Raw genomic sequence first — 25,515 nt, forward strand, 5'->3', positions numbered from 1 at the left:
CCCAGAGCAGCCCCCAGAGCTGGGGCCCTTCTGTCCCCTGCCGCTGCAACAGGCTCCCGGCGCAGCCGTACAGGCTGGCTCCTCACAAACGCCTGAACTGGTCGGGAAACCCCCCACATGCCAGCCCAGCCCCTTCTACAGGGCGACGGTTCTAAAGGCGCCGGGTTTCCCCCCAAGGAGAACGCGACAGGAACAGCCGTTTGCTTCTCTTCCAGCTCCCGGAGAACAGATACCGAGTTCCTCTCTCTCCTGAGCAATACAGAAAAGTACAGACACGCCTCTGATTTAAGAGCACTTTATTGTTCTTTAAGGCTACTTTTAAGTACAAAAAAAAAAAGATGGCCTGCCAAACCTTTTTTTTTTCCAGGTGAAACAAGGCCACAAAAGAATGGTATATTACAGATTTACAAACACAGAGAGAATCTTTCAAACTGAACTGTAGATAACCTGGCTCTGTGAAGAAACTTCACCACGTCTCGTGATGGTGAGTTCAGTTTAGTTTCCTTCCACCTCCCCCCAACCCTTTGGCTTTCATGACATTATTGTGTCTAACATATGTTTTACTGGACATATCACATTAAATCTTTATTGCCCTCAAATCCATTTACCTATCTCAGATAAGTAAATGTAACCTTGTAAAACAGCTATTATTGAAAATATTAGCTTTAAAAACATTATCTTATTTGTGTTTACAAAGAAATATAGGAGTCACATTTTCCACAGAGTCCATCTACAGTATTAGTATTTTACTGTTATAACGCTCAGTAGCCTGTAGCAATAACAAACTAGTGGCTATTAATGCTAATGCAGTGTTCTCATAGAATAACTGTGTTCCTGCACTTTTACTGTATTACAGACAAATCTACAACAAAAAAAAAGATCAACTTTTTTCTCCAAACAAAAAAAATGAATGATTACAATAAAGGAAAGGGAAAAATTAAATAGCTACATATCATTAACAAATTAATTGTTCCTCAAAAAATACCTACAAATTTCTCTGTACATTCTTTACGCACAGCGTAACGATGGTCTTAAAGTTACCTATATAAAAAAGTGTTCTTTTAACAATCTTCCTACAGAGAGTAGGGTACTGAATGCCAAAGCGAGTAAGCGTTGACTACCCAGTAAGATGGTAGTGAAATGTGTAAAACTGGGGGCTTAGGTGTTGGTTTTTTAAAATTTTTTAAAGAAAATTGAGCAGCCACCTTCTCAACAAGAGTAAGAGCCAATCTCCCGATCTCTTTCTACCCTGCACCTTTTCCAAATTAAATAGCTTAACTTTAAAAAAAAAAAAAAAAAAAAAAGAAACATAAAATAAAAGCCACAATGGACCCAATACTGTAACATAGTCCATAATACATCACGTGTAGTTCATCTTCCAACTAGTTCTACCTTTCTACACTGAACCAATCATTTCAGGTAACCCAGTATAAAAAAAGCCCTAGTTGCAACTGTACTGGGAAGATGGAATGTATGGGGGAGAGCAGTTACACTTAACAAGAAGAAGAGAAGCTCGTAGTACTAGCACAGCTGTGGTTTCATGCCTGCCTCTATTGCCTAATTTCTAGTTAGTAGCTATTAATATAGCAAATGATAATAAATGCAGTAATACCTGTATAAAGTTTTCTAATGGAGGAATGTATGCTGCAACTTGGCATAGGTTTATGAATAAGCTTAAAAAATTAAAGATCATATTTCACAAACTGTAACAATCTGTTGTCCAGCCAAGATACGTAACGGTAGCAGTTCCTGCAGCTAGTTAAAGGTGGATTACACAGACTTAGTTTGAGGAAGCAAATTCCTGTTAAGCAGACAGTGCTGCAGACAGAAACAATTACTCAGTCATGCGCAAAGCTATAGCATCCTGTACCACGCATTGTGTGTCTCTAAACTGCGTCACTTGAGGCCTGTCCTGAGGCTGTCCTCTTTTGCTGGCTGCTACTAAAGTGAATATCAAATACAAATATCATAGAGTACAACTGTACCAGCAGTAAGTATATCTAGGATTGTTACTGACAAAAAAATAAACTAACTTTGAAGAAAAGCTAATAAGTATTATGATTCTTACTGTCTATACATTAATAGATACCAGCTATTTTTCATAAAACATGCATCGTTAAGCACTATTGAACCCTCCAACCTCAGCTCTATTCTAACAAACTGCAGTGTTTAGGAAAAAATGCCCGTGTTCTGTAAATTATGCAGTCCAGTTGCAAGCACTAAGCACCTGAAATCTAAAGAGAGAAAGACCTATAACCTGTATGAGACTTCCCCTTCCAAAGCTGTTTTGCCTTAAGAAAAATCAAACTGATAGAAATGTCATCCTTAAACCCTTTTTTCAGCAGTTTGCCCTCAAAATATTAGCATCTTCCAGAAAGTTGCTATGCAACTTCAGTCCTCCTCCAATAGTGCAAATCATACATGACAGTTCTTTTCAAGTATATACATACAAAATTACTTCACAGAGGAAAAAAAAAAAAAAAGCACTGTAAGCAAACCAGACAAATTCTAGTCTCAAGAAGCTAGTAAAAGCAAAAAGCATTTGGGTCAACCAACTACGTGTAATGGCTTTTGTGGATTAGCGTGCATTATTTTTTTTAAGGGGCAGCAGATTTGCATCAGAGGTTTCTTTGGTAATTGAGGCAGGAAAAAAGGATGCTACATCGTCTGAATCTTTATGAAATAGTTCCTGCTATCGTCTTTAAGGGCACCCTTTTACAAATAAAAAGTGAGTACACAAAAACATGTGTTGAAAACTAACCTCCCCTCCCCCAACACTATTTTAAGCACTGTTCCAAGCTCAGTCAAACCATGCAAATTCACAAACGCAACGGTCCTCTCTTCATGAGACTACAGAGGGCGAGTGATTATGATTGACCATGTGAGAGGAAGGGGAAGACTGGCCCCGCCGCGAAGCAGACTCGGGGCTGCTGGAGACTCCGTCCTTCGCGGCTTTAATCTGAAGCCATGTATCCCCGAGTGCTTTGGCAAAGTGGTCATCGACTGATCCCGTGATGGACACCGAGTTGGCCACTGGCTCAGGCTCCTTGTAATTCTTGCCAAGGCTTCGGCGGAAGTGCTCTTCCACCACCGGGTCACAGGCAGTGGTAGCTGTGGGGGGAAAGGAGGCAGAAGATGGTGACGTCCGTGCGGAATCCTCCCACCAAGCACTGCATTCACAACCCCTATCTCCCCCCCCTTCCTATACATCTCAGCGGAAAGGCAAGAATTCTTTACATCGTTCTAGAACTGCTAGTGGGAAGAAGATGGGAGCAGTTAAGATGAGAAGAGAGTAATAAATGGAGTTAAATATTTTTGCATTTCTGTGACCTGCATCAGGGAGGCATTTTATATGTCATTATCATTCTCCCTCAGGCTACTGCTCCAGCTCTGACTCTGTGGAAACCCTCTCCCAGAACAATCACACAGAACTATTTAGGCTTATACACAATTAAAGAGGGAAACAGTTCTTTAAAATCAGCTGCCACAGGTGTGAGGAGACCTCATTCTAAATTACAGCATGCCAAAGACTGATGTCAGGGTTTCATCCTACTTTCCATGTGCTAGGAGACAGTCAGAAAACTAAATGAATCATTACCTTTGCATTAGGTACTACAAGCATTAGAATGGTGTAACGCTACTACAAGAGGAATGGAGAATCTTAAAAGACTGGGTTTGAGCAATACTAGTAGTAACTCCTCAGACCAAATATGAGAGGGTTGCAGTTTTACAATTTAGAAATAATACATGTGTGTCTAAACTAAACAAATTTGCAAAAAACCCTCAAAACTGCAGGATCCGTGACATTGTCCTTCATGCTACAGAAAGGCTTGATTGAGCCTAAAGTAAATGTGAGTGTCACACACAAAGTGACAAGAGACAAATCTTTTCAAATACGTTTACCATGATTCCAGAGCCTGTGTAAATAGAGCTGGGTTCTCAATGAAGCAGCTCGCCTTAGACAAGCAACTGCAGTTTTCTAGAAAACTTCTAACATCTTAGATCCCTAACTACTGATTTCTCTGAGTGTAATATATCCTCCAAGGTCTTGCTTCAGCTGCTAATTCTAGTTTTCAAGAATACACTGATCTTTTTTCTAAAAATAATAACCGCCACCCCCCTGCTATGGACTGTTAGGTTCCTGCCTAGGTCACAGTGGTGGTGTTACACTGACACGTCTGGCTGATGAAGCTTTTGGAAACACTGTCTGTTAGAGCTACGCATCAGCAGGTATGTGACTTGAAAAGAAAGGGCTGTGTTTTCCCCTGGTTGCACAGAGAGAGTGAAGAGAAACATCCCAAGGCTCCCCAGCCAGTACTGCGTGAAAAGATTTCATGGAAAGTACTAATTGCACAGAAGGTAGAAAGCTAAAGCTCCCTGCTTGGGTTGCTATAGCAACGGCCATCCAAAGCTTTTTGTGCTACTCTCCACCTTTCTCTGCGTGGATATGTACTTTGGAAGAGTATTTGTATCTGCAGGAAGAGATTTCTGTGACTGCAGCTGAATCATAAAAATCTGCTGGCTACTGTAAGACTGGGGAAACTACAGCTCCTAAAATAAGAGCACGGTTGGATCTGCTGGCCCTGTCTGCTGTTTGTCAGTTAGACTAAAATAAACATGATGACTTACTCGTCTGTGTGGGATGTTTATTTTTTTTAAAGAAGCTTTTCAAAACAAAAAAAATAGAACACCTCTCTCTCCCTAATTCTGAGCTGGTACTTTCTACTGTGGCATAGGATTGATGGTTAGAACCACCACAGAGCGGTGTCTCTGGTGGACAGGATACAAAGAGGTGTCGATTGTCTCGCCACTCCTGTTCATACATCAGGGCCTACACAGTGAAGGTTAGCAAGATGGTTTTGTTCCCCTCAGGTTCTAATCGGGCAGTTCAGAGCGCAGACATGTAACTTACTGCTGGAGGGTCTTCTGTAGGCAGGCACGGCTGAACCGCAGCCGCTGTGAGCGATGGGGCAGTGGGAGAGGTTGCAGTTCCGGTTGTTGGCAGAAGCGCAGGTGATTACGGATGGACGGTTCTAATGTGCAAGAGAAGAGACAACTGTCACTCACTACGGCCACCAGGCAAAGCCCCACTCGCAGAGCTTCCCTGCAGCACCACGTGACATGGACAAACACTGAACCAAATCCCAGCAGTGAAATAACCCATAAACTATCCAATCCAATAAGGCATATTAAACCCCAAAATATTCAGCTATTATTTCTCTGTCCTGATTAAAAAAGACCTCACATTGCATTTCCATAATGCTTCTTAGTTATTTAAGTGGCAAGCAGCCATATGGAAAAAGAGCAGTATAAAAGCAAATCATTAAAACCATTAAAGTGATTTTACAGGGACTGTTTCAACTTTGCAGACATTACATACACAGAGCTAAATGTCAACACATTAAATACTTGTTTCACTCTATGGCCACATATCCTTGTGATTCCAGGACTCAGAAAGGCTTTACGAATTTTACAGGTATTTGTCTTCTTAGTGCTAATCAAGTTCTAATGTTATCCTTTTTCATTGAGAAGTTCAGTTCTCCTAGCCTGACTAATTCTGTACTCCGTATGTACCTCAGCCACACAACAATTAGCCCATAAGATGTAAAAGCTCCCAAGCCAGTCCTGACCACAAGTACCTTCTGCTGTAATGAATCTGCCTTTCTAGCACTACTTAATAAACATAATTCTTTTTCTCAACACATGCGAATTCCCAAAAATATCTATTCACATAATCTTAATTCCACAATGTCTACTTTGTACAAAGTGTAAACATAAAATACAGTTGTTTACTATGTCAACGTTACACTGAAACAAGGCCTTAGGAAAAGCAGTGTCCCTGTTTCTCCAGGTCGCTGAAGGGAAGTAACAGGTATTGGAGTATTTTCCCTGTGCACCTTTGCTATATTTTAGGATGCCAAGGAGTCCACTTTGCTATACTCAATGTAAGTTAATTGTTAAATGTCCAAAAGATTAACAGAACTGATATATAATTCACACAGTTTTAATTTCTTGTGCAGCAAACCCACAAAAATGACTACCACCACCATACAAAGCCAGTGAGGGAGGAAAGAGTTTTCACTATTTAGTGGTGCTTCAGTCTAAACAGAGTAAAGACCAAAGCAAAAGAGACGAGCTTTCAAGAGGAGGTTTAACACTATTTGTCTAGACACAATGGAAATGATGCCACTTACATCTTACTGCACTGACAGCAAAGTCAAAAAAGTAAATAAAGAAAAAAGATAGTTATTTGTTTTTTCTGTAAGCAGTTCACGGGTGGAAGTATTTATTTCCTTTTTTTATAGGGGCCAAGATTTTGTGCATCTACAAAGCAGTTTTTGAGAAGTGTGTATACACTCTCTCTTCAGGAGAGTATTGTAGATGTGCAAGAGGTGGGAAGTAGAGAGACAGAGGCGGGTAATAAAAAAGCTTGTCTCAAGAATGCATGTACCCACACCACACTGGATCTGAGAGGCAGGATAAGGCACCTTACAGACACCCTGGCGTGGTTCTGTGTGTACAGGTGCACTGAGCAGACTACTCATTTATATCGAGATACTGAGATGAGCTGAGAATTTAGCACATCAGTTTAATAGCCCTATGCTGCCTAAAACTAGAAGCTATTTTTTCCCACCTCTTTTTTAGAAACAGAGTAAGATGAAATCCCATTCCACATGTCAAGGTTAAAAAAAAACACCTTCAAAACCACAAATCATCAAACTAGGGTTTCTTACTTTCAATGCACTTTTGATTTTGTACGATTTTTACTGTGTTCTTAGCAAGGTCTTACCTCAACATCCTATTTTCCCAAGAAAACAGATTAAAATCTAGGTCAAAATGTCAAAGATAACAAAAGAGAGAGGGGAATCTGGTAATGGGCAACAGGAATCAGCCCAAGTCAAACAGGCCAAAGCAGCAGTGTCAGTGGTGGCGGCTGCTAAGCGGAGACGCAGGGGCAGTACTATCACAAAGGGCACCAGTGTCGTCAGTGGAAGCCCGTCCCTTCCTCCTCTGTCATCACCAAACGCTGAGAGCAAAGAGCCGCCATTCTGCACTGAACAATAACTCTGCAATCTCTGTGCCAAATGATGCAAGATATCAGCAACACTCGAGTAAAGCTAGGTGCTTTGGCACAACAAAATGTAAAAGACTAGCGCACATAGCCAACCACCGTGAAAATCTACACAGCAGATGTAAAGTATACGGCTCCAGTGAAAGGAAGCTTTCATAAACTGCACGTGAAAAATCCCAACCTCTGACAGATCATCCACTCAAAGCGTTCACCCTTTGCAGGGCACCAGAGCAGAGGAGGAAGGAAGGACGGAAGGACGGACGGAAGAGCTTGGGTACAGGGGCTAGTTTAATTTCACAACACTGCAGCTGATCACAGCTCAGTTATCTTGCTTTGTCCCTCCACTTGTGAGAGCAATAAAAGCAAGTCTGACATGTAAGAAAACTGTGATTGTGTAATGTGCATGGAGATGCCTCATCTTCAGCAGTTCTGAAGGAAAACAAGTACTATGTACAAGATGGCCAGGCAAAATCCCAACCACCAGCCAAAACCAAAGCAAACCGAACCGAACCACTCCAGCATATGGGAATAAAGTGTAAACTAACGAAGAATCATTAGTGTGCTTTAGGAAAAGTCATTATGAAAGAGTGATACAACATTGCTCTGACCAACTCAATGAATGCTCTGGCTGGCTAAAACAACTAAGGTTATTCCAGCTTCTTTCATCTGGGAAATTCAGTGCAAAGTTCTCCTTTATGCCCTTTCTGTCTTGCACCTCGTCTTCAACAGTCCTGGGAGGAGAGAGCTGGGCCAGAGGGGAAGGAACACATACTGCCTGCCAAGGGCAGCACAGGCAAATACCCTCCTTACCTGCGAACTGCATCAGTTACTGCCTAGCAGGTACTGGAGCTTTGCTCTACCACAGACTTTGCATTCCCAGCTAGAACACATGCATTCACAAGCTTAGCGAAACAGAGGGAAGACCAAGAAATCTGGGACAGATACATTTAAACATCAGTGATTTATTCACGTTAAACACAATGAGCTGTGACATTCCTTGTGCATTTTTAAAATACATTTTGCCTGAGGAATAGTATTGCCTACCTATTGTGACTCACAATACGTTCTGCTTACATCTGGGAAGTCCTCATCGTGTCTACAGCAAAGATTCCTACTACCACCCAGAGTTTCTTGTCAGCCTAGAAGCCAGTACCTGCTGCCGTTCCACAGAAGTCAGTGTAGGTGCGATGCCAACTGTTCGGGTTGCATCCATGCTGTTTTTGGTCAGTGCTAGAGGTTGATCCATGCTCAAGCTTGGGATTGAGGCATACATGTGATTGGCATGAAGGCTCATTGTCGGGGCAGCAGCCCTCTCTATTGGGCTGCGACTCCTCTCTCTGTGCTCCTTCCGATAATCTCCATTGGCAGTCTTGTTTCTAACACGTCAAAGAAAGAAAAAAAAGGTCAAAGGACTATTGTTGCAAGGTATAATAAGATATGCAACTTTAAATCTCTTCAAGAAACATGAGGCAATACATTTTGTTTGGTTTCTGAGGAGGGATATAGAACCCCTCAGTAAGGTATCCCTGGTCTATCCAGCCACCTCCCTGCAAAGAGAGGCCAATAATTGACATTTGCAAGCTCTGGCAACCAACACTTCAGCCTAGAATTTCTTCAGATACTTACCTAAATGCATTGAGTTAAAGTAACAGCTGATCATGCTTTGTTAGGATAGACATCTCCTCATTGAGCATACTATTAATCCCACTCTGTCTCCTAACACTGCAAGATTCTCTAAGCATTGCTGAAGCCCAAGGACAGTTTATTTTACTCAGAAGATGTGGCTGTTATCACCAAAATGCAGTGAGTCAAGGCAGAAAGCAAAATTTTCAGATCAGAGAATGAAGGAAAAGCAAACTACACTGCACTTAATCATTTAATTAAAACTGTTCTTTATAAAGAGTAATTTCAAACTACTAATGAACAGTAAATCTCAGTAGATGTACTCACATAATTAGCCAAATGCAATTAAAGTAATACTGATTTTGTACTTATGTATGAGACCTTTCAGTTTTCACACAGCAATATAATCGTCATTAAAGGCAAACCAGGTAATCGAAGGAAAGGTATTTCACTCATATTGGTGAAGGCAGTCGTTCCTAACCACTAACCAAGGTAAGCGTGGGCACGATTGGCAGTCTGGAACATACCAGTATGGTAAGAGTTAACACACTGCAATGCCTACTGCCTCAGTCTGAACAGCAAGCTCCTCTATCTGCAACCTAGGAAAGCACTAGAAGAGAAAGCTGGTTCTCTGGAAAATTGGGCCCTTGAAGTAATAGCGAATATACATCCCTGTGTATCAAGTGGGCAAACTCCATTTACAAGGAGTCTTTCCCCCCACTTTTTAAAACACATCATAGCAAATTAATATGCAGGAGCAATCTTTAAAGATGCTCTGATGAATATTAGGCAGAGACAGAAAAGGAATAAAAAAATGTTTTCTGTAATACTAGAAATTAAGGTGTACAAATAGTATTCAATACTGAAGTAAGTTACAATTCCAAGAAGCTACTGGCTATTTCAATGCCTGATAAAGCCTCTCAAAAAGGAATGTTAACAGCTGAGGGGACAAAAAGAAAAAGTCCTGCCAACAGAGGAAAAGAAGGAACACTAAAGCTTATCAACAAAAATGCTGCAGAAAAAACTCACAGGTTTCAAGTTCACCCAGCGCCCTGACCCGGCATGGCCACGCAGGCTCTGGGTGCCACGGGGGTGCCTCAGGGAGAGCCCCAACCACCAAAACGCGGTGTGGGATGCTCTGCTGTCACCCTGCCCTGGGCGTCGGGTGGCCACTGTGCTGCACAGCATTTGTTTAGGTGCCTTTTGAGACCATGGGAGCTTTTAGCCTCCGCAGCATCCCGTGGCAACTGACTGCACGGTTTAAACTACAAGCTCTGTTAAGTACCTTTTCTTCACCGTCTCTTTTTGCTTCTTTCTGACCTAAAATCTAATGGCTTGGTCTCTTCTTACCCTCCCAGTTCTTGCATTAGGAGAGAGACAAGGCCATCGCTGCCTGCTTATCATCCTCATGCCACTCCTGAGTTCATCCCTCTGTTCAACAACCTTTTTTCTTCAGGGTACTACTTTCTTCAAATCAAAACTGCTTCCATACCTGTGCCATGCTTGTTTAAGAGCTAGAAAAGCTGTAATCTTTCTTGAGATGAGGGTGCAGAGCTCTGCTGTATTCAGGGACAGGACCTTTGCTGAACTCAACACAAGCCTTCAGTGCTATTCTTCAGCTTGCTCGAGAGTCACTCAGTTGTACAGAAATCTGCTGTTGCTGCCTGAATCAAAACTCAATTCATTTATCATGGCAGAAGTCAGGGTTAATATGATACCAGGCAACCAGTGACTTGAGAACCTCAGGACACAGCTTTATTCTCTATGCCAAATTCCCCTGACATGCTTAGGAGGGAACAGCCAACAGAATAACAATACAATTTGCAACCGTTCAGATCCCCCCCGCTCCACCCCCCCGCCTATTGCTTGTCCCTTTTCACTAATTACAAATTAGTAGTTGCAGATTAGCAGAATCGACCATAAAATCTAACCTTTAAGGCTTCACAGCTGGTGCTCAAGATGTTCTCTGAAAATCATGTGTCTCTTGAATCCTTCTTTATAGGCCAGATTTAGACACAATAAAGCCGCACACAAACCACCAGGAAATACATTCTCACAGTGCTACATTTCGATCTTTTGCCAGCTTTGGTACCATTTCAATTCACAAGACTACTTTGCAGTATCAGCGTTCAGAAGAAAGAAGTTTAGAATTGCATTGCTCTGAGCTAAGGACTGATGCAAATGTGTGACTTAATGGCAGCACAACAGACGCTATATTTAAAGTACAGTAGCCTCATCTTGAATTACAGTACTGAAACAGCTACTGACCACAACAGACTAATCCTTCACCGCCCCTGAGGAAGCAAGCGTGGAACTTCATAAATAGTGTGCCTTTGCCGACTGGTTTGGTGCCTGGATAACAGCCATGAGATAGCCTGGGAAATAATGCATGAAAAGACGTGGCTAAAATCATTGTTCAAGTGATAAAGGCAATGCTGTGCAGAGATGGCTCGTTCGTCTTGCTGCAATGCAGTATCTTTTGTGGCTGCAAGCCAAAATCTTACTTTTCAACTACATATTATCTGGTCTACTACAATTTAAACAACTGTTTGGAGGCTGCAAAACCACGGCTCCAGTAGATTCCTACTTTTCACTGCCTCAAAGGAAAAAAAATAATCCCTGTTCAGAATGATTATATTTTGTTTTAATAAGCACAAGCTGATTTTCAAAGGAAAAACTTTTTTCCTCCACCAAAAATACTTGTAAAATGAAACAAAAAAAAATGTGGCTACTCCAGTTGTTTGGGTTTTTTTCTTAGAACTGGGATTTCAACAACTTAGTGCATTTACAGCAGGGGGGTGGGGTGGGGGGGCAGGGCTGTCAAGTGACCAGTGGTGAACAAACTTACTGAAATTCCCAGGCAAAAGAAATTTTCCATTTTACACAACAGCACCTATTTCACTCATCCTTACTTTAAACAAAAAGTCACAGGCCTAAGTAGTGGTGAACAGGTAGTTTTGCTGCCAAAAAAAACCCCCCAACCAACCCACCCCCCCAAAAAAACAACAAAATTTTTCTGCAAAGATTTTTGGAAGAAGGGACCAAGAAACTGGGAAACGGGATCTGTCTGGGGCCAGGAAGCACAGCACAGTAGGCAGACCTTCCCTAAAGATACCTAAAATTATTGAGTTATCTCAGTAATCTCATCAGACCACACCCTAGTCCTTTCTGTGGGCAAATAATTCCCTCTTCCTAAATTAGAACAACTCCTCTTCCGGGCAGGGAACAGTTTATACTCCACTCCTCAGAAGTCCTCTCCTCAATTCATCTACCTTCAACTATATAGTCTTGGCAAAAAATGAAAAATACCTGAAACTTCTGCTTCCACATCACATACTATTTTTTCTGAGCCCAGCTGAAAATTTTACAGCACCGTGTAGAATTGTAACATGATAGCTCTGCCCTTGCGAAAAAATATCAGCACTTCTGAGTCCCTCCTATTTAATATAAATAGCAAATCCTACAGATAGCTGACTCCGCTTGTAAAACAATTCTGTATCAAGTTCAGTATTCATCAATCTCACATTATTAAATAATTTTAGTTTAAAATGTAACCTTTAAAAGAGGTTTTTATTAGAAATTGAGAGTTTGTTACCATTGTTATTATTATTATTATTGAGAGTTTGTTACAATTATTATTGAAAGAAGTCATTCTTGTTTCAATATTAGATGCTCTGTCTGAAGGGGCAATCAAAATTACATGTGTTTGAAGATAATTATATTTCACTAAAGTCAATTAGCTTAAAAATTCCACACGCCCTGAACAAGTACAGAGATGTATCTCTTAGTTCAAATGTAAGGGCAGCAAATTACAAAGAAGGATTTCTGACCATGTTTGAAAAATAACTTAAATATGTATACTACAAACAAATCCAGCTGTCCAAACAGCTTCACCATCCCCCAACTCCGCTTTGTCTTAAAAATCAGCATACGTAACTCTGGACTCCATCTTCAGTGGTGGAGATGCCAGTGCAACACCACTGGTTTAAAAACCAGGCAGCAGTGAATGTCGGTGAGAACCTGAGCAGAGAGCAGGCGCCTGGGACGCTGTTACATCAGCCAGACCCATCACCCTCACTTCCCTTCTAACAGAGGTATTCAAGCTACTTGCAGGTTTATTTTAGCAAAATTATACACGATTCCAACCTTAAATTCATTTCTCCAACACTTGAAAAACAGACATTGTTTTCCATGTTTCTCCCCAGTGAATCATAACCCAGGCTCCAGCACTTACCAAGCGTCATGTGCTCAGATGGATGTCAGACCAAAACCACACACATCCTGACTGTGAGCTGAAAGTCTGCTTCAGTTTGGTTCTAAGTAATGTTTCTTAATTGAAAGCAATGTTTCAGTCCTCCTCAGGAACCAGTTCAAAGGTGGCTAAAATGCATTGTTCTTAATATTTTTTTTGTTGTTGTACAACCTTTAAACGCGGCTGTTCTGTTCACTGGCACAGAGTGGCGGTAATTCACACTCATCCTACAGGAACAGACTAACTCTGCCAGCTGCTTAAGGAAAAGGAAAAAAAGAGGCCCACCGAAGGGGACAGTTTTGCCTGCACTCACTTCCAGCCTGCAGATCCTTCAGGAACAGATGCCAAAAGTATTACTGTACCTCCAAGTGAAGAAATCACAGACGTTTCACACTCCCTCTGGCAGAAATTGAGCTCTAACTTGAAATGGTTGTACTGTAGGAGTGTGTTTCACTTGCAGAAAGAACAAGTATTCACTTACAGTGCTTTTTAATTATCATGTAAGATGTTTTTCTTTATACAGTTGCTTAAGAGAAAACTTGCAGTTGTGTAACCTAATTCAAATACAATTTTCATATTTTCAGCATTTCTGTAATACTTGTTTTCTAACATATTTGACTGTATTTATTCACAAACTCTTAAGTCTGAAGGACAGCTGCTTTTGTTAAAGACTACTTAAGGATTTATAATCCACTGAAACAAAGTAGCTTCTCCACAGGCTGGGGATCATTTCCTGAAAAAGTATCTATTGCATACCTTAATTCTGTTACTGTGAGGTGGAAAAACAAGAATTTAAGGTGATGTTTCAAAAAACAGGGATATATATCCACAGGTAAAAATCCTAACTATTCCTTGCTCAGAATTTTTTAAGCAATCCAAATTCACTAAAAAACCCCAAACAAAACCTGAGAGTATTAGCAGTTTGCTCTTTGAGCGTCAGCCAATTATCTGAAGTATTCATAACATGAAAAAATACTCCAAACAGCCCAATACTGTTCAAACCACATCTACTTTGAATGGCTGCCACCTAAATACATAACCCTTTTTCATCCCATTTTATTAGCTTTATGCTTCCCTGTTACTTTGAGTAGCCTTCTCCTTTTATGGCTTTGTACTCCATCCCAAAAAGCTTTCAATTAGGCAACATGCACAAGATTGCTGTTCTTTTGCAAGAAGCATTTCTGCCACAGAACGTGGACCTCTGATATGGTTTCCTGAGAAAGGTAAGAATGCCCTCTCCCTTTTTGCCTTCGCTGTTACTTAAACGTTATTTGTACAGTATATTCCCACCCTGCAGGAGATCTTTCGGGCGCACTAGAGATCGCGTTCGGACGGACGCACAGCTAAAGCTGACGAGTCATCTGCCACGAGCGCCTGTCTGGGAGCAGCTACGCCTCCTGCAGTGGTTCTGGAGGGCTCCAGAGCAGCAGTTAGCTAGCCAGCTGGCTACCAGGGGGTTCTTCTTTAACCGAAGTCTGTAGCTGGCAAATCCTCCATTTCTTCCCCCATTCAAGTGCAGTTAACAAGGAAAGAAGCAGGTGGCTAAGTCTTCACTTTCTGCCTCAGGCTAGAAACAACTCAGCAAAGGCACCCAGGATTTTAAGCACTGCCTCAGAGCTTCTCCAGCCACCAATAATTAAACTTAACTCTTCCCAGAAAAGGGCTTTTGTTCTTTTGAATTTTTCAGTTTGAGCAGCAGGCCCAGTTTGGAGAATTAAACATCGTATTTACACAAATTCTTTCAGAGTCAGAAGTAGGCATGCACCAACTGTACCTATTTTTCCCTGCTCTCTCCACTTCTCTCTAATCAGAATTCTGCAGTTCCTTCCCTTAGAAAATTTCAATTCACGGATTTTTTTTTTTTGCCTTGGTGCTACAGCCAATGGAAAGACCTTTGAGATGAGAAGTCAAAATAAAACCATTGAAAACAGACTAACAAGAACTAGGATAATCTCACATATAAACAAACATAGGTCAGACTTTCTATATTTATCCTCAACAAAACAAGACTTTCAGAGATAAAATCTTGGACCAGATAGTTACTTGCAAATGTAATCAACCAGGAGAAGAGATTTCACAGTAAAAGAAATAAATTAATAATGAGTGGTGAAATGCATAAAGGAGTGTCCCATTACTGTCTGCCTGCACCAAGCAAAAATGTTCTGATACAGAAGAGCTTCCCTTCCTGAAGGCTTAATATTCACAAGTATGAAAGAATGCAAGAGAACCGCATGATGTAAGACCTCAGTCAAAAGCCAAACCCACAAAACTGAAATCTAAATCTAATGTACAGTAAAATCAATTAACACAATCTCAGATCCTACTTATTTTTCTCACAGGAATATTTTTTTAACATTTGGCCATCTTTGCTCCAACATAGGATTGTTTTAAGAGGTAGCACTGGTTGCTTTATAATGGCAATCGCTCAGTCCATCTGTAAGTAAAACTCTGGGATTTTTTAAATGAAAAATTATGTCACTGCTGGAACACATGTGTACATATACAATCCAGACATGATAACAAAGTTACCTTACTGCAACAGGTACAGACTGCAAGTTGCCTGTAAAAAATCAAAATCTGTAATTCAATTTAAAAAAAAAAATAAATAAAAATGACCCCAGAACCACTGCTCACTGACCAATTTCTCTGCTTTGCACTTCTACTGCCTGCTCGTTCAACTCCAAACCCCCTACATTTAGGTTCTCATTTTGTGTGGTACACCTGACGGCTCATTTTAAAGTACCATAATTTTTTGAAGATGTTTTATGTGAGGCCATACCTGCCATGTAAATGACAAAATTTTAACATATAATAAATAACTGGAAAAATTCTGAAATGGTATGTCATCTCATAATTCTGCTGAGGTAACTGTAAATATGAGTTAGCCTGTTAGGAAAATTAATTTTAAAAAATAACTAATGGCTCAAAAAGTGGAGCTAGAACAACAGAAAGTTCCAGCATTTCAGTATTACCTCAGCAACAAGTGTCTAGGTGCAACTGGACATTGCAGCAATTATTACAAGTTTCCTAAAACGCACTACGATTTCTGGAGCATAAAGATAAGCCCATTTCATCTCTCCAATGTTTTGTTTAACTATATCTAGGTGGAAACCCACAGCTGAGTACAACTCCCCTTTGCTCTGACTTAGTTTTCAAGGATTGGGGACAAAAAATATTCAGCCTCCTGCCAATCGCATTAGCCAAAGAGAAGAAACTGTCTGGTCCTCTACCCTGCAAGGCAGCGTCACTGGCCTCCCTCATCTAACTTCTCACGGCCTGTCAGGGGAGCAGCACATTTCTTGGAAAGGAGACAGCAGATTCAGCCACCTCCCCATAACTCTCTCTTCAAAGAACAACAGTAGCTCCCAGTTGCCTTTGAAAAACCTGCACAACACACTAGGAAAATGAGTAAGTGACGAACTATTTCTGCCAACTGTGAAGACCAAAGACAGAAGGTGTGAACATTTCAGAAGCTGCAAAGGGCTCTGCAGAGGATGCGGTCTGTCTTTAGAGGACACTGCTACTACGGTTACAGAGAGCACTTTTTACGGAAGACAGTTTCAGTGAAACTGCAAAACTCACGACATCAATGCACCCCAGAAACTCAAGCCTGTGGTTGCCAGTCAGGACCCAGAACTACGGTTTCCCTTCTAACTGAAAAGTAAATAGTATCTGGGTGCTTGAAGGGCTTGAAGGCACAATAATCTTATTCTGAGAAAGTCAAACGAAGCCAGTGAAAGACGAAGCCTGCCAGTGTTCACATCTGGAGAGCAAGTCAGGCTACTGCACATATTAGGACGAACAGAACATGATCTAGGAAGGCAAGTCACTGCTGGAATGGAAACTAAAAGTATCCGTGCAGGCGCCTGAACTGTTTCAAGTCCATAAGGCACTTTGAATTTCTTGGAAGGGAAAAACATCCAGAAGAGCAAATGATAGAAGATGAGGTTAAAGGGACACTCCGAACTTTCCCTAAAATTTCTAACAAGCAGGAAGGAAAATCTGACAGTATAAGGAAAGAGCAAAGAGGCTTCCATGAAAACAGCAAGAAGGTCAGATGGGCTACTGGAAAGATTCGGAGGCAGCTATAAAATGATTAATTTTTACCCAACTGCAATGCCCACCCAAGCACCTCTGGCAGACATTTCCTCTTATGTTCTACCAATTCATGTGCAGGGTCACGTGCAGCTTTTATAATTCAGCCATATTAACATCCTTTTGAAGTCAAACTTGGCACATGCACCTAACCTTTTATACTGAGTCACTGGAAAATACTGTAAACACTATTTATGATCACAGAGAGAAAACTATGGGCCAACGTCAGGAGAAAGCTTGCACATAAAATAGACACAGCAGTGGGTCATGTCCTAGTGCAACAAGATTAGCCACATACATGTGTGCTCAATATTGCCAGGGTACATCAGTCTGTTTTGCAGGCTCTGGGAAAACTTGGTGGTGTTGAAACTCAGTGGTGAAACTATGCAGAACTGTTAGAGGAAATAAAAAATGGCAGTTACATTTTCTTATAATATTTTCTGGGTTGTTCCTTACAATATTTTCTACTTTATTTGGAAAAAATACTTTCATTCATCACTCAATGCCTGTCATGCAACTATTTTTGTAAAAGTGGGTACCAGCTTCAGTCAATCTGTGAACCTCACATTCTTTAAAGTTTATGGGATTTTGTTTAGTTCAGTCATCTAAAAGACCACATCAGGCAGAATCTTACAGTAGAGGAGCAGATTAATAATTTTCTTTAAATGTGGGAAAAGATATCAACACCATGAAAATGGAAAGTTTATTTAATAATAAACACAAGCCAGTCTCTAAAAATAAGGTCACCATGTTGGAATTAACTGTGTCAAATTGTCAGGAGATGGAATTATGAAGCTTTCGTTTCCAACTTCAACGGTTCTTATGAGAAAGAGGGAAAAGGGTCTGGATCATTAATGCTTACAAATGATGGTCTCTGTCCATCAGATACACCATGTAACATTAGCTGATGTGAAGAAGGAAAAGCTGAGAAAGTACATTAATTTGCTTTCAGACAGAAATTTCAAAAATTCTCAAAAAACCCAGACTTTAGACCTTTAGACTGAGAACGGTGTTTAAATGACTCATTTTAAGAAATGAAATTTTTTCATGGGCTGTTTTATAAAACGAATAAACATTTCATTAAAACTTTATTGCAACTGTTTTTAATTGCTAATAAAATTTGAATTACTGAAACCTCTAGAAGCACTATAAATACAATAACAGCTTCATTATTTTTTGCACAACTATTCATACCAATATAGTAAAATAATTCCTTTGAAAAGCTGATAACCAAACCAACCACAGCAGTAGCAGTGAGGTGTCTGAAAGGGTACTTGAGCAGTTAGGGTGCCTGAGTTAACCATCAAATTCTGCAATCAATAGTATCCTCTCACAGCAACTCCTGGACTAAGGGAGACTTTAGCTGGAAAAGCAAATCACAGGCAAAAGTGTTTGGGGTTTTTACTTCCCCCCTTTTTAAAGCACTGATTTATGAATACTAAAAGTTACCGACTAACAATGTGACAGAAAGGTTCACAAAGCATCATTCCTTAACTTCAGATAGCAAGAAGCCAGCCACGACCATAGAGCTCAGACAACACTGGCAGGACTTTGACAGGAACACGTGAATCGACCTTAACTTGACTGTAATGTGCAACTCCTCCATTACTGACGGTAACAGTACATCTGTGCCACATTAAAGGCTACATGAAGCAGTAATTAGAGCGTGCCGAGCCTTCTCCCCAGATGTTTTGGGAAGTTTTTCTAATGGCTTACCAAACTCATCCCACCCTCTTTTCCTTTCCGAGCAGGTATATTCTGCGCTCGGTGCACTGACACAGTGAAATCCAGTCGCGGTGCACACAGAGGCCTGCAGGTACACACAGCCAACACACGGACTCTGCTTTCTATGTTCGCATTCCACTGTATTTTAGGAACAATATTTACATTGTGAATGAGAAATCTTGGAGAGCTGCTGAGCTGCAGGGCTTGTTTACAGTGTTGGTGGAGTTATGTAAGAAATTTAAAGGACAACCCGGTTTCAATCCAGCAATATGGGCACGGGGATCTAATTTAGTCAACGTCACGGCAACTACGAAGCGTGGCGGATTCCAGCAGGATTTTCCACTGGGGGAAGTGGTCAAATAACTGAGGTCAGAACCTCCAGACTCCGACGGCGGCGACGTCCTTTTATTTCCGTGGTCATTTTCTGTCGGGATAAATCCTCAACGGAAACCATCCCACCCCTTCGCCGGGCGGGCGGGCTCGGGGCGCTGCGCTCCGCGGGGCGGGGGGCGCAGCGCAGGGCCCGGCACTGACCGGGGGGGGGCAGCGCCCGGGCGCCGGATCGCGGCCGCGGCCCCCCCGGCCCCGCCCGGGGCCTCAGCGACGCGGCGAGCGGCTGCGGCCCACAGCGCGGCCCCGGCCTCCTCGTCGCCGTAAGAGTCCCCCGCGCTGCACGGCCGGCCCGGCCCGGCCCGGCGGGTCCGTCCCCGGGGCCGCGGCCCGGGCCGTTGCCAGAGGCGGCTCCGCGGGCAGCCGGCCCGGGCTGCTCAAAGGCGGCGAGGTCCGGCTCGGGTCAGTCCGCTCCCTGCCCCGAACCCCGATGGCGGCCATCGGCACGGGCACGGCCTCACCCCCACCTCCCGCCATTGCTGCTCGCTGCCTCAGAGCCGGTACCCAGCACCGGGGGAAACGCTGCCCGGCGGCCAGGGCACGCACCTGACGCGTAAAGATGGCTGCGGATGGCTAGAAACAGCCAGAGGAATACTTTTCACCTTTCCACGCTAAGAAGTAATGCCGTTTATTCAGAGTCAGCACTCAGCAATTTTGCAGGAATGAGTTAAAGCCAGTTTGCGTGTTTTTGTAGCGCATTACAGCATGAGAGAAAATGAAAGGGGACTGTCCAGTCCAGCACTTTCAGTCTGGGGAAAAAAAAATTACTTATTCAACTAGAAATTAATGTAATGTTTTATTCCAAATCTTACCCTTACAGAGTCATTGTCTATAGCAACCGTGTCCATAACATTCTAATTCTCAAGAGCATAACTTTCTAGTAAATGGTACATCTGTCAAACTGCAGGAAACATCTGGGAAAATGGTTAAATAAAGAGAAGTGAGATTAAACCTTTGTTTCCATATGGTTAGGATACACATCTAGAATATGTTTGTGAATGTTAACTGGCTCTTGCCTCCTGCTTAGCTATCAGACTTTTGGATTGGTGTTGAATTTCACCCCCACGTAGATATATGATAATTTATGCAACGTAAAATCTCCCTTTAAGGACAATGAAGAACGGCCCCTTGGGTAGAGCCACCACCAAGGGGTGCATGTCCCACTGCCCTGCGCGCAGCCCGCCCCACCACCGCCAGTACGCGGGTGATCCCTCCCCTGTGCTGTGACAACACCGCTTTGTGCTTCACAAGGCAACCCCGGAGCCTTAACATACTATGGAAGTTTTATGCAAAGTTAAGTTTGGATGGAAATTTTATACAAAAGAAGGAAAATGAAAGTGTAAAACGTTCTATCAAAGCAGAATTCTGGAGCCAGCTAACAAAACCCTTCTGTTTGCAAGTGGAGACACCTGAGCTAACACTGCCTGATTTTTCAACTACTTAGATACCTAAATTTGGGCAGATCAGGTCTTTTTGTGAAGGACTGATAAGCTATCAATCAAAGTTTAGCCCTGAAACTGTTCATAACAAGCATTTCATGTGTGCTTGGCTACACCCTCCTGAACTGAAAGGGACTTGAGTACTTTCTGAAATTCCCCCTTGGATAAGAACTTCTGCAAAACTCAGCGTTAAATATTAACTCAGATAAATTAGCCCTTTCAAGTCCATCTCTAAAAGTTCAATTTAATGTACATCTGTTGGAAACTATTTCAGAATAATTTTGTGTATATGTAATTTCCATTAATAAATAATAAACTGTATCTGATTGATTTTGTCCATCATTCAAGCAGTGGCTGCAAGAAAAGGAAAAAAAAAAATAAATTAGGAAAAGCAGTTTGAAACCTGCTCTGTAATCCTTTGTCCACTGTAATCAACAAGGGCCACATTGTAACAGTTCCACTGGCAATACAGAGCATTTCAGCTTCAACAGGACTGCTTTGAAAACACCAGGTTAATCCTAAAATACTTCAAAGGCATATCCGTGCCAAGAGAACCCAGTGGAGATGCCTGCAAGCAAATGAGAGACATTTTGGGTGTTCCGAGTTGTGTGTGTTGGAGTTTTTTTTCAATTCCAATCTGTCACAATAAAATGACAGTGTAAACATATTTCTTAATACCACATGAAGTTTGGAACCAAAAAAGCAGCAGTTAGCAGCAGAGAACTTTTCTGAAAACTCCCACGCTACCTCTGCAACCCAGTGCTAAATCTTTTCAAGTCCTGTTTGGAGCTGCAGCCAGCCTCCACCACAACAGGGACCCGATTTTCTGCAGAACATTTGCACCCTGCACTCAGCCAGGGTCAGGCAATGGTAAGGAGGAAGGTGACAGAGTCCTCCTCTAACAAGGAGCGTCATTTATTGCGTGCTTCAAATCTTACTCAAAATTCCTTGCTTTGAGCTACTACAAGCTTGAAGAGGACACAGCTGGACAGCTTAAGAAAGATTTTTTTAAAAAGGATGCCAGGGTAGTTTCTATTACAGTGTCATTAAAATGAACAAACTCCATTGGATATTCATGGTAAAAAACAGGATATATGGCATCTTCCAAACTCCAGGAATCTAGCCTGGCTTTATGGATTTGCCATGATTCTTCACTGTTGTGAAGTGAAGACTCAACCTAGAATTTGAAACAAAGTGTCTGGGTCTGTATGGTTACCTTCAAAACTAAGATCTTATTAACGTGAAGATCTTTATTTTATTACAAGAAAAAGCCTAATTATATATCACACAAATCAAGAGACGATTACTCCTCAGACATCTACTTAACTTTTGGCGTAAGCTGATTTTCATATAGAAATTAATTGTCATTGCAATTCGAATGCCACCAAACCAAATGGGAATTATGACAAAGAGACTGAGGGGAAAATATTCCATTCACAAGCCTGCTTGTCCCAAACCAAAAATGCCAACTTCCAGCCTGATGTACTCGACAAGCGAACAGAAATAATAGTCCCTTCCAATACAAATTCAAGCGGCCAGTTTCATATGTAATTTTACCAGTAATACAAAATCTGAATCCTTTTGAAGAGGTCAGTGACATCAATTCAATTGAACCTTAAATATAGTGACTTGATCCCGCCAGTTGCTAGCATAAAAACTATTTTTAAAATTGCTAGACCGCAAGTATAAAGTATTAGCCATAACTGATCCTTGCCAAAAAACAGTTAAGAGTTGCATACTTGCAAGTTCCGAGTAAAAACCAGTGAAGCAAAACCAGATCAGTGTCGTTTCTTTTTTAAAAATAATTAAAATTTTGTGCTCTTTTACTCATTTCCTCGTTTTCTTTGCTACTTGGCAAACAAAATGCCATGAGAATAAAGTGCTCCGGGGCTCCCCGTTCCTGCAAGGACTCTTACGGCAGAGCTGATGCCCGCTGGGAAAAGGCTGATGTCAGCTCTTAAGAGCTCCCTGCAAGGATAAGGAGGCCTTTGTTTTCAGCTGAACTGTGAAAATGAGAAAATGCCTCCAGCCTGACAAACAAGAAACCCACATAACATAGGTCAGGCCTGAGACCTTCACTTAAAGGTACAACACACTTCATTCACATTCCCCTTACATCACAATGCTCAGAGAGAGTTAATTTTACACAGGACTTGCCATGAAATGCTAAATACACCTTGGAAATATAACAAAGCAGCTTCATTTCTTAAGAAAGACTGGTAGAGCTCTCCAGCCACTTTACCCATACATAAAGCGCTAGCAGTTCTTATATAAATCAAGTTCCTAATTACTCTTCTGTAAATCAAGGTGATTTTAGTGAAGTCATAAGAAAACAAAGGCATGTTTCAACTTGAGGCTTAAAATAAGCTTGCTGCTCCTTCACAAAGCACCAGAAAATAAAGTGTGGTACAAAAAGCACATTTTACTTTAGCAAGGTTATACTTTAGCAAATAAATGCATTTTAAGTAAAACATTTGAGGGACGTACAAGAAAGCGTGTAATGCAAATAAAGCAATTCCATATCACAGTGCCTTCCACACTTGGGGTGGAAGTATTCGTTTTTCTCAAGTGAGAAGCTTATGGGTGTAATGTCTAAGACCACAAAAATACAGAAGCTATATAAATATGGTTCAGTACACTGCCATAAGACAGGCAGTTTCACAGACTGCTTTTTAAGAATTAATCTACAAGGTCTCAAGTATACTTTGTTATGCTAAAGCTGTGAATTATCTCTTCTGAAAAACAGAGCCTTTGATAAAATTCTTCTTTGTACAGGAATTCCACTGCATATTTTAGACACATAGTAGGATTGCCAGGGCATTTGATTCACTGTCCTCCAGAGACCTTACTCCAAAAGCTGTGTTTTTCCATCATAAAAGTAAACATGCCCAAATACAACTCAAAGAACCTAATCAAAGGCAATACATTAGGGAGTTACACCTGAGCAGGGAACATCTCAAAGCATTCCACTCCCACACAGAAGGTTGGCATCACTGGATTTCTAATAAAGTATCCAAAGCATTCAAGTGGATTCATTCCCACTGCAGCCCAGTGACTGAGATGCTAGGGCGCTGGTACCTAAGAGTTAACATCCAATTCCTAACAAGAGGTTCTACCATTTATAATGAACCACAGCACACAATTCTTGTCCTATTTAATTATGTTTCCAACCACAATATGCTGGTGTTAAGAGGATGAATATACAAGTGCTTCACAGTTCTACCAACACAATCACAAAGACCCAAATGTCTGAACAAGAGCTGCCCGCAGTTATAAAGACTTCTGTCTTCCAAGCACTGACTTCCAAATGAGAAAGATCTGCCCATCTGGATGTTTAGAACAACTGATGACAGTCACCCAGGAGTACGGATTTAAACACCGCTATGTGGCAAAGCTGCGTGGTCTGCAGCCCTAATGTTGACTGGAGCAGTTATGCCCAGTTTCTGTAACACCAGCTCTTTCATCCTGTGCTTTCAGGGGGCTGTGTCCTGAAAAGTTCAAAATACACAGACTCTAAATTTCATATTCATGGTCCAAATCACAAAAATGTCTTTGCTAGCACTGAAGTTATCATGTCGTCTAGTCTCCACATTATGCTCCACACCTCTTATGGGTTTTGTTTTCTAAATTGAATGTTATCAAACTTACACCTCTAGAACCCCAAGTTGCTACAGTGTGACTGTGACTGCTGTTATTGTGTTCCAGAAATGATTTCTTTCTTCGAATCTACTGTCTTATTTTTAGTGCAAACAAGTCAAGCTTCTACAACACACTTCCCATCTCCAAAACAAAAATTTTACAACAGTTCCACGGAGTAATCCACTTCTATTGTTAAACCCAAATGTCATAATCCAAAAAAGAGGGAAAATATGAAAAACATTCAAGAAAATAACTTCAGTGGTGATGATGGCAGGGAAATGGGAGTAGAATACAGAGAACATTTGTGAACTTTTAGGATATATCTGAAATACACAGATATTCAGCTATTTCAGATACATCACAAAAGGGTTTTTTATAATATTCAGTTGAACGCATGTTTTCATACGGCCAGATCAAACTTACAAAATAAAGTAGAAAAAAGATGGCTTTGTGTATGCTATTTTAGATTATGATTCATCTGCAGTAGATGGTTTAACTGAAATACTGTCCCAACACATGAACACCAGGGTTTTTAAATTTATATTATATTTATTTATAACCGGTGCTTTTTATTATTATTTTTTTTATAAGATGTACATTTCATATACAAAATCACAGAAATAATCTATTGAGTAAAAAGGTACCATAGTGGATGAGTAAAAACATACCATACTGGTAAAGACCAGATAGCTTTAAAATATGTCTAAGAGACCTCACGAAGTAACTGCCTCTACCTTTTAGCTTGAACCTTGGTTGCACATGATTCTACTGGTTCAGACTTCATTATTTTTATGGCCTCCACTGTATAAAGTGTTATAATGTATGTAACTGCCAGCTGTGTTTTATTTCATCACTAGCAAATGAGTTGGTGTTTTTTAAAAAAAAAAAAAAAAATCACACCTTTTCCCACAAAGTTACCTAACAATTCAAAAACGCCACAAATTTCTTCAGTTGTGCCATGTATGTATGCCACAGAAATGCAGCATACAGTTCTTTCCCATACCAGCATTCTCAGCTCCAAGGAAAGGCTATAAATAGTTAAGTTTTTAGGAGAAAGAACAAGGTATGTTGTAAATGAGAAGCGCCTCTCTGCTTGTGAGCTTTTATTGTTTTGCATTACTTCAGTGCTGGATTCCTGATTTGTAACAAATTCCAAGACTGCAGACTACAGGCCCAGCCTCTGACTAACACTACAGTGATTTATTTGAGGATAAATACCTCTGTCCGCATCTTATGACTGAACACAACAGTCCACAGCAGCGTGGAATGCGAGGAATGCA

At 41.2% G+C, this 25,515-nt stretch overlaps 1 protein-coding gene across 2 annotated transcripts in view; it reads right to left on the minus strand.

Moving 5' to 3' along the window:
• Nucleotides 1–281: 281 nt before the first annotated feature.
• VGLL4 (vestigial like family member 4) overlaps nt 282–25,515 on the minus strand; it is a 92,234-nt gene continuing 67,000 nt past the window's right edge. For both annotated transcript variants that reach the window (XM_074913767.1, XM_074913765.1), the window contains 3 exons: nt 8,226–8,448; nt 4,913–5,033; nt 282–3,111 (listed from right to left, as the gene is read on the minus strand). In XM_074913767.1, coding sequence (XP_074769868.1) covers nt 2,843–3,111; nt 4,913–5,033; nt 8,226–8,448 — 613 coding nt within the window. In that variant the 3' untranslated portion in view covers nt 282–2,842. The remainder of the gene's footprint in view (nt 3,112–4,912; nt 5,034–8,225; nt 8,449–25,515) is intronic.

The sequence above is a fragment of the Athene noctua genome, chromosome 10, assembly GCF_965140245.1.
Source record: "Athene noctua chromosome 10, bAthNoc1.hap1.1, whole genome shotgun sequence".
Taxonomy (NCBI): Eukaryota; Metazoa; Chordata; class Aves; order Strigiformes; family Strigidae; genus Athene; species Athene noctua.